Consider the following 10,025-nt stretch of genomic DNA (forward strand, 5'->3'; position numbering starts at 1 on the left):
CTATTTAAATATTTATATAATTTATTTAATTGCTATATATTTTTATCAAATTCAAATAATATATATATGTTGATTCATATTTGGATATGGAATGAATTCATATAACAAAGATAATTTTTTAAACAAATTTGAAAAAAATTCAGATATGTATATTTTAATCGAGCTCGAGTTTGGTATTCTTATCCTAACTCTTCTCATTGCTTTTAAAAAAATATATAGAATTAGCTTGCAAATAAAAAATGACAATTGATTGATTTCTTTTCAATTCGGATATTTACCGTATAAAAGAAAAAGATAAAATAAATAAAATAGCTTCAGAGATCAACAAAACCACAATTAATGGAATTATCTTAAAGATGTTGTTACTTCTACTGTAGATTTTGGACTTATCATCTCTCTCTCTCTCTCTCCACATATATATATGTGTGTGTGCGTTTCTTTTTTATTTCATTCCCTTTTCCAATGTATTGTTTGTCTATTATTCCTCATCCGCAATAATGGAGGAAATGATAAAAGCAACAAGATATAATGTTTGTATTTGCTCCTTTTTCATTTACATGAATAAACCTAGTCCACTTTTTGTATCTGCTGTGTACATCATATAGTCGCATGCAAGTTTTCATGTTGAAAAACTATGATTGTACTGAATGTATGTGGTTCTTCTGTGGGATGTGTATTTATACTGACAAACTTGTTGACTATATAGCGGAATATAGTAGAATGGCAAAATCACACTCTGTCATCAACCAAAAGTTGCAGCATTCAATATTTGAACAGGAAAATCTACAGAAAGCAATCCAAGAACTAAAGGTTTATGTCAATTCCAGTCGGTTATACATCTTCATGTCTTATAGTTATTCCTTGCTGATGTTAACTTGCATGTTTTGGTTTCTAGGCGGATTTGAGGAGTGAACGTGAGAACTCTATGGCTCAGAAGGAGATTGTGGATCTTCAGAAACAGGCATGGATATTAGGGGCCTTTTTCTTTCATTTTGTTTATTCAATTTTAGTGGCTTATCTTGCTTAATCACTTCCAATTTCCTTGATATGATTTTTGGTTTTCATTATCCTTCAGCCCACACCCCCTACCGCCCCTTGAGGACACCAGCATGAGACTAATTTTATATAACATTGATGTGTTGACTTGGAAAAATTATTGTGACTAGGAAAAGAAAAAGAAATCACCAAAATTGTCGATTTGAAGTATTACATGAAATATATGTGCCCTTATTTATGACACTAATTATAAGTATAGTATTTTTCTTGTTGCTATTAAGCGTTTATGCTAAATTGCTTTGATTTCTCTAAAAGCCCCATTACTTTTTTCTTACGATTATGTCCTTGTCGATTAAAAAAAAAAAAGAAATTATTAACTGCTCATCTTCTTTTCTTTTTTTTATAAAAAAGATCTCTCTTTCTTAAATTTTATTATTCTACATATATGCTAGCGTGTGCATTAGATGTTGGCTGTGTGTCAAGGCATTTGTACATATTTCCTTTTGTTAAACTATCGTTATAGTTCATTCTTTATTTTGCCTGCCAGTACCATTCTTTTAATGCGGACTATGATTTTGCAGGTCACAGTTCTTCTCAAGGAGTGTTGTGATATACAACTTCGGTGCGGGTCTACTGGGCATGATGATGCTGATGATTGCACAGCAACTGTTGCTGTTGAGATGGATGTGCAGTCTGATGCTGAAAAAGTAATTTCAGAACGCCTTGTAAGTTTACGTTCTCAAATTTTAAGCTTGGACATTGAAATTTTACCTATTTGTTTGTTTTCTGTGCTTAGCTTTTTATCTTTTCCATTTCTAAGTGGGGAGGATTGGCTGTGCACATAAATTATCCTACAAATTATTCAACAAAGCCACATTTGATGAGCAGTTTAGCACAAGAATTACCAAATATGAGCAACCGTTGAAGAAACGATACGTCGTACGTAGAGGGCATATGTGCAAAATTCCTTTTTTAACCTTCCTCCTTTATTATGGTTGCAGAAATTAATTAACTTACCAGAAACCAAAACTGCCGTTTTTTTCAAAACTTTGACAAAGGAATCCATTCCACTGTGACCGTCGATCTGAATATGCGAATCGGTAATAAAAGTAATTCAAATAAAAACGCAAACAAAAGAAACTAGCCGTTCACGGCTCACAAATTCAAATGCACAACACTAAGTTGCCCGTTTGTTTTTTCATTAAAGAGGAAGAGAAACAAATCTCTTCTTCTTCGTCCTCGAAAATACCTGCAAAATCAGTAGAAGCCATTCTCTCTCTTTCAACACTCCTCTCTCTCTCTCTCGAATACTGCATTGTTCTTATCCTGAGATTTCTGTGAGTATTGTTGTTGTTTATTGAATTTATTTCCTTAATATCGAAGCTCATGATCTTTCCTTATGTATACTGGAAAAGATTAAACTTACCAAGTGATTTATCTTCTGTTTCTTCCTTTCCCTTCTTAGATTTCCTTGCGATTGAATTGTGGTTGGTTGATTTCTTTATTTGAGACGATTGCTTAATCTGGACCTGGTACTGCTTATCGAAATTGTAGATACTTGATTTTTAGTTTTCCTTTTTCTCTTTTTCTTTCCCTATTCTTTCTCGTGCTGTTTTGTTAAGTTTTCAGCAGCTTAGTTGAATTTTACAGTCATCTAATGAATGTGTACCTCATCATTTTGTTGGGTGTAGATGAAGAGAGAAATTAAAGAACTGAGGCGCCAGAGAGATTTTGCACAATCTCAAGTGGATGAGTTGCAGAAAAAACTTCAAGAGGACCAACGGCTTCAAGCACATTGGAATCAACACCACGTCCATCGGTAAAGAACTGTCTCTCTCTCCTACACTGATGCATTATTATGAAAACTTGAGAACAAGGAGATATAAACCGCTGCGACAGAGCAAGGAAAACTATGTTAAGGCTATTATCATCAACTGCACCTTTTACTCTAATGCATGAAATCCGTAAACTCGAACATCTCAGGAGCAACTTGGAGCTCTAGAAGTATTGCAAAAGGAAAGTCATAGTCTAGGTGATCGAGATGCAGCGGAGTCCATTGCCAAGCTGCAAGGGAAATGCAATCTATTCAAAAAGATTGTTGATGTTGTTGAGGAAGGAAGAAGGGGAGTTAGAGGAGGTGAGATTGATTTGGATATGGAACCAGGTGAGAATGTATGGGGGATGTTTTCAATATGAACATTGATGGGTTTTTTATGAAGTTGCTTTGGATAAGTTGTTCTACAAGTGATTTTTGTTTTGGTTTGTTGTAGATCATTTCATGCAGTTTGTACATTGGAGGGCTTGCAGGAAGTTGTTCTGGGAAATAGCATTTCCAATAAAGATGATCTTATTCAATTGTCATTCACTGCTGTTCGAGTGATTAATTCTGTGAGTTGTGTTCTACCTGATTTTATTTCTTGGCTAATTGCAATGCTGATTATTGTCATTTACAGGTTTTCTCCTCGATGAACCATATAGTAAGAGAACATAACAGGGACAGCTTTTCAAGGTGTCAATTTTTGTAATACTTATTCTTTCCTATAGTGAAAATTTTTACGTCACCAATGTGGAATAATCCCTTCTGTTACATATTGTAGACTTCTTTCTATGGTAAATAGGTTCCTTCTCTTTTCACCCCTGAGCATTCTGAAGAGGTATGGCTAGTGTAATTTCAATCTTAGATCTTGTTGTTTGCTTTGTTACTTGCTATGGTATTACTGTCACTTGGGTTGATCTTCTGTCATTAAGAAGTCTAGAAGTGGTATATGTTTCCACAGATTGAGATCGTGCTTGCCTCTAGAGATTCTTCTGGTGTTTTTCTGAGTTCTTAGAAGGATAATGATGTGATTGGTAAAAGTTCAGGTTACAGAACTGAAGGAGTTTCGAATTTTAAGAATATGCTGATCCAAGTTTCAAATTTTAAGAATAGAGCGCTTTGCTTCCTTTATTCTACCTCCACAAAGATCAGATGAGGTCAAAGTTTTATCTTTCTTTTTATGGTTTTTGCGGTACTTGCCTCTATATATCTACCAATTGTAGCAGCTATTATCTATTTCATCTAGACCATATTTAGACAGCTTCTGCTGGCCTTGGTGTTTCTCTTTATGTTCAACCTCCTGAACAGTTTCAGGACAAAAGTTCATACTTGGCTTCTCTTTCTTCATGTGTATTTCAGTACTCCAATCCTTCAGATAGTACTATAATCAAATAGGATCAAAATGCGGGTCATGTTTACACTGGTTCCTTTGTTAGACCTCCACAAATATCAGTACCCCCAATTATTGGGCTGCCTGTCATCCATCACCTACACGGGAATCAGCACTTCCTTTACAGTATAATATTTGCAGTTCATTTGGTTCTCTGTAATATTAGGAAATTCATTTTCATTTTCTTCAGCTGGATATAATCTTGAGGATGAGGAGGGCATTATTGAACCGGAGCAACAAGTTTCCTGGCAGAAAACTTTTAGAGAGCAAAGATATCAGATTAATGAACGCAGTAGGACGCAGTTTTATTTGTTATTCACATAAGCTGGCTTAGGCGCTTGAATTGGTTACAGCAGCATTTGGCAGAGATTGGCAATGCTGATGTTGGAGATGAGCCTGCAATTTCTCTATCCTGAATGTTTTCTTCTCTCTTTTTAGCCTGCGAACTTACACGAACTGACACATTGCTTGCAGTTGTTAATATCCAATGAATGCTTAAATTAAATATACCCTATCGGGACTCGAAGCTCACTCATATATTGCAGCACTCTCTCGGCAGGAATGCACGAACTGAGCAGAACCACAGCCTCCTGACCCTTCAAAGGAGAAAGACTTAAAAAGTTCAGCAGGTGAGTTTCAACAGCTTAATTGTTGTCCAGTCATCTAATGAATGTGCTATATATACATCTCTTTATTTGAGACGAGTCTATCAATTGCTTAATCAAAACAGTAAATTATTATGATAATTAGAAAAAAAAAAAGAGAGGCTCTTTTTTTAAAAAGGATTGTGTGAAAAGTGAATAGATGGCAATTAATATAATGATCAAGATATTAAAGTATATCTTGATTAAAAATAAACTTGATTTTTTAATGGTCACCGAATGAAACACTTTATTTTTGTGTTGGTTTAGCTTTCTACGGCAGTGCAAGTACTAAATTAACAAGTCGTGTTTCCTCCAAAGATAAGTTTATTTTCTGTTATCTCATATTTCGTAGTTTTACTATTGTTTTATATATTTAATATTATTCTAATTTGCTTTTAATTTCTCTTTATTCTATAGTATCTTTGTTTATTATTTGTTTATTTGCACTTTTATTTGCTAATTTTGTTTACTAATCTAATTCTTTTCATAGTGACAGGTTCTAATTACCCAGTTTTGATATCCTAAGCGGTCTTTTATGGACTTTTAGGATTAATTTAGTTAATTAATTAGTTAATTTCTTATTTGACTTTTTGAGGCTTTTAAGCTATGGTTGTAATTAATTCCCTCTTAATTGCCCCGATCTCCTTAATCCCTTTCTGATTTCTCTTTTCTCCTCCCCCCTTTCTATGTATGTTTTATTTTATTGTTTTTAGATTTTCACACCACACATGTTTAAGGGACTAAATTCAACTTAGGATTTATGAGCGATCATTTAGCATGCCTAACATAAAATAAATAAAACTTACCAAAGTAAGCTTCTGGCAGTTCATATCTACACTCACTTTAAAATGCTAATTTACCACTTAAATTTATGTAATAAAATTGGATTCAAATTTGGCCACCTTGCATGTGAAAGATAAAAAATCTGAGTTACCAAAGTACCTTCCGTCAGGACTAGTTTTGAGTGCTAATTACCTCCTTCTATAGCACTCTTCTTTGGACTTTTAGGATTAGTTTAGTTAATTAATTAGTTAATTCTTTATTCGATTGTTTTGGCCGCGGTTGTAATTAATTTCTCTTGATCGCTCCGGTCTCCTTAATCCCTCTCTAGAATTCTCTTTTCTGCTCCCCCTTTCTATAAATATTTTATTTTATTGCTTTTAGATTTACACTACACATGTCTAAGAGAATAAAATCAACTTAGGATTTTTCGATCACCCCACATGCCCAACATAAAATGAACAAAGCTTACCAATGTAAGCTTCCCACGCCTTATATATGTATTCACTTTAAAATGCTAAGATTATGAATCCTACACCTAGATAGTATCTAAAGTACCAAAGTACCTCATTCTAGGACTGGTTTCGGGTACCAAATGTACCTTTTTCCAAGTTAGAATCGTTTGTTGACCTCACATATTATATAAGATAAAAAAGTTCGTGCTTAAATAAGTAGAAGTGACTAGATTAAGGTAATTTTGTTAGGCTAGCAAACATTCATTTACTCTAGCGGATGCCTAGGCATGTGCCTCATGCATTCCTTATTCATACCTTGAGCCCCCACAATCTTTGATATTGGGGAGGGAGAATTTTTAGGTTCTCCGCAAGGGGTATAAAGCTGCCATTCTTACTCTCCAATTTGTCTCGATGTTTAGGGTGTCGACTCCAATTCACATGATCATTGTGGTCCTTTAGGTCTCTTAATCATATGACTTATTTCAAAATGGACCTAGTACTAAGAAAAGTTCCTCGACACAATGATGAGGTCGTAAATCAACTAGGGCCGAGCCTAAAAACCTATTGTGCTCACACATTCTTATATAGTAAAAGAGAAGAATTTTTTTTAAAAGAACTAAAATACCTTTAGTTAATCTAATTATTTAATTGGATATAATTTTTAATCTTAATTCAATCCTAATTTTATTATAATTTCATATGCAATTCTAGTCCTATAAAGATTGATGAGTATCACTACATTAATTTAATTAGTGATTCATCCAATTGATGAATTTAATATTACATAATTTAATTTCATATATATAAGAAATTGATGAATTACTTTATCATACTAAGATATAGTTTATGAGCATTAGTAGGTTTTCAGGCCCAGCCCCAAGTGATTGGCATCCTCGTCATATTGTCAAAGAATTTCTAGGCTCGTTTCGAAATGAGTCATTCGGTCGAGGAACCTAAAAAGACCACAATATTTATTTGATAATCGAAAAAGTGGAATCGCCACCCAAGATGCCAGGTCAAGTAATATGTTTCGAAAATTAGGTACGAATAAGGAAGGTTTATGAAGTGCCCTTAGTGCATCTAGTCCCTTTATTGGTTTAGTGGTCATCTTCGCCACTTTATACGAAATCTCAAAATCAGAGATGGTCTCATTGGATAGTTTCCTTGTGGCTTCCCAGTACCAAGTACTCACTTCCAGTTCAGTGCTTTATACTACAAATCTCTCGGTCATATCTATCTTAATGTTCTGTTAGTAGATCCCTATAGAGCATTATCCTTATTTCTCCTTCTTCAACTTCAGCTTTAGTGGAAGTTTCGCCAACAAAATTTATTATTATTTTTGTCATCTCCGGCTGTGTATACCCCTAAGTAATATTGAAATATTAGATTCCTTATGATAATTTTTGAATGTCATGATTCAGTAAATATATTCATGTTATGGTTGTCATTATTTTTTAGCAGTGAGTTTAGTATCGTCTTTTATAATATTAAATTCACAGAGTTAGTCCTTTAGTACCTATCTATTCGTATAGAGTTGGGTCTCACAGGTAATCGGAATATGAATAGGAATGTCATTGCTGATTATCATAAAATAGTTAGGGTTAATTACTAATACCTCTTTAGATTTGGATAAATGTACAAATCCAATTTTATTTTTTCAGAAATGAACTAATACGCTTTTTATATTTGGTTCAATTAACCATCGACCCCTTCCATCATTTTTTTCACCAGTTTACCAGTCAAAGAGCTTAATTGATCCTTATACTTATTATAAGTTTAATTTGATCTAGTAAGAAGTTCAATTTAACCACTAAACTTATTAGTAAGAATTAATTTTGTCGAAAATATGTAAATTAGTATTTTTTAATTGTTTCCATTTCTTAACATGACTTTTTTATACAAAAAAATAAATTTGTTTATTGGTAATTAAGAAAAAATAAACTTTTTCCCTTTAATTTTTATGCAGTATTTGATTTTTTTCTTAACTTTTTATTTTATAACTAAGAATAATAATGAACCTATTTAAATTCTAATGAGAATAATTAATATTTTGTTATTTTTTATCTTGAACATTTTAAAATATATCTCAACTATCAATTTATTCTTATTCTTTTCATGCAGAGCTAATTACAATTAACGTCCTAAAATCTGTTTGAAAAACCCCCATTATGATATGAAAAGATTATTTTGGTATTAAATTCATTAATTTGGATAAATTATTTTCATTATAGAATATTAAATCAAGTTTGAACTAATTCTTATCTTTGAATTTAGTGGCATAAATTATTCTGATTATGTGTATTAGTTATATTAAAAATGTAAAACATTATGACTTATTTATGATTTTTTCTAAAAATAAGAAATAAAAAAGCTATGGTTCTTTTTAAAAAGAATATGCTAGAAATTAGAGCAATTTAAAAATATTAATTTAATTATCTTGAAAGAAGAGTTTAATAGTTTTAATAAAATTAAGGGCTGAATTAAACTTTTTTATTGTAGTATCAAATTAAATTTATAATATAAGGACCAAATAAAGCATCTCTTTGATAGATTGACTGATAAGAAGAGATTGACAAAAGATTTAAAATTAACCAAAGCAAAACATCTAGAGTTAATTGATCTCTTTTAAACCATCGAATATAGAGTGGATTAAGCAGGTGCATTAGGATTTGAAGTTGAAGGAATTGATATGGTAGGAGCATGTGAACCATCATTAAGAGGATTCATATCATGATGATTAATGAGTGGAAGAAATTGTGTCTTCAAAGCAAAGTAATTTCAGGATGAAAATTTAATGGCAAAGCTAAAGTTTATTGTGGAGTGGAAGAAGCATCAATAATCTTTAGTTGGCTTTGATACCATGTTTAAGACTTGAAAATAGTTCTATTGGAGTGATATGAATTAAGTTACAAATCAGAATATTTATAGGATTACAGAGCCAATAGCTATACAACTACAAGCTAAGAGATATAAGACTTATTTATGTATGAAGATGATAAATATTAAAAAGGATAAGAGATAAGAGATATAAGAGATGAGAGAACACTAAGAGAGATAAGGGACAAGATTAAAATTGTAAATTTGTCCAAATATGAGTAAGAGTAATTAACTTGTATTTATATACAAATGTATTAGGATTTAGATAAACTTCTGACAGAAGAATTTGTTATTAATAATTAATATAAAATTAATAAGATTAAGCAATACAATTGTATTAATTAGTAGAATATATATTTTAAAAGTACAATATAAATTAGAGTATTAAGGATAATATAAATCATTTTACCAAATTTTAGAAAATAGGCCTACATTATGCTAAAAATGCTAGGTTCTTTTTGAGTTACAAATAGAGAAAGAACACTCGCACTGAAAACTTTAATTAAGTTGATATATGCTAAGTTGTTATATTTTGATTATTAATGTAAGAACTTAAATAGAATCACATGCCAACAATTATATGTAACAATTGGTATCTTGCATTTTCTTTTGGATGCATTCTAAAGGTAATTGCAAAAAAAAAAATCTAAGTTCCAATAAATATATGATGAAACTTGTACCATTTTTAAAAACGGTATTAAATATCAAACCTTATTTAGCAATATTAGTTGGGTGGATATTTTTATATATCCGATTCGACCGAACTCTAATAGAACAAGTTTAGGTAATTGTAAAAGAATTTGGGACGAGTTTGAAATTGAATTCTAATATACTCGTGTCGATTTTGGATGTGAGCCCTCGTATACCCGCTCCCTACCATAATTATTTAAATGAATATAAGTATAGCTTACTTGAATCTAGTACTCGATCCCATTTAAAATTATGTAGTTTAGATTTAGTTTTTCTGTTAGTATATTTTAAAATTTAATTATTATAAACGAGTATATCAGAGCATTATAGGCCAACCTGTTATGCCCGAGAAAGACAGAGTTGACCAAGTTTGTATC

At 31.8% G+C, this 10,025-nt stretch overlaps 1 protein-coding gene and 1 long non-coding RNA gene across 3 annotated transcripts; both read left to right on the forward strand.

Moving 5' to 3' along the window:
- The first annotated feature begins 911 nt into the window (after positions 1-911).
- Positions 912-3,089, forward strand: LOC107262683 (nuclear-pore anchor-like). Of its 2 annotated transcripts, XM_048379515.1 has the most exons (4): positions 912-961; positions 1,578-1,721; positions 2,688-2,815; positions 2,980-3,089. In XM_048379515.1, the coding sequence occupies exons 1-4, from the start codon at positions 926-928 to the stop codon at positions 2,996-2,998; spliced, it is 327 nt and encodes a 108-aa protein (XP_048235472.1). In that variant the 5' UTR covers positions 912-925; the 3' UTR covers positions 2,999-3,089. The 2 variants fall into 2 exon arrangements, 1 of the variants encoding a protein (XP_048235472.1); XR_007217418.1 differs by lacking the exons at positions 912-961; positions 1,578-1,721 and adding an exon at positions 2,160-2,333 and having other exon boundaries at positions 2,980-3,077.
- A 21-nt stretch (positions 3,090-3,110) lies between these two features.
- Positions 3,111-4,741, forward strand: LOC125371059. The gene is made up of 3 exons (XR_007217261.1): positions 3,111-3,160; positions 3,267-3,384; positions 3,450-4,741. It is a non-coding gene; the product is annotated as an uncharacterized LOC125371059 (long non-coding RNA).
- The last annotated feature ends 5,284 nt before the right edge of the window (positions 4,742-10,025 follow it).

This window comes from Ricinus communis, chromosome 9 (assembly GCF_019578655.1).
Source record: "Ricinus communis isolate WT05 ecotype wild-type chromosome 9, ASM1957865v1, whole genome shotgun sequence".
NCBI classification, from domain to species: domain Eukaryota; kingdom Viridiplantae; phylum Streptophyta; class Magnoliopsida; order Malpighiales; family Euphorbiaceae; genus Ricinus; species Ricinus communis.

Coding starts and splice junctions, on each gene's coding strand:
- LOC107262683 (XM_048379515.1), top strand. CDS start 926: ATGGCTCAGAAGGAGATTGTGGATCTTCAGAAACAG. Junction 962..1,577: donor TTGTGGATCTTCAGAAACAG/GCATGGATATTA, acceptor ATGATTTTGCAG/GTCACAGTTCTTCTCAAGGA. Junction 1,722..2,687: donor AAGTAATTTCAGAACGCCTT/GTAAGTTTACGT, acceptor TGTTGGGTGTAG/ATGAAGAGAGAAATTAAAGA.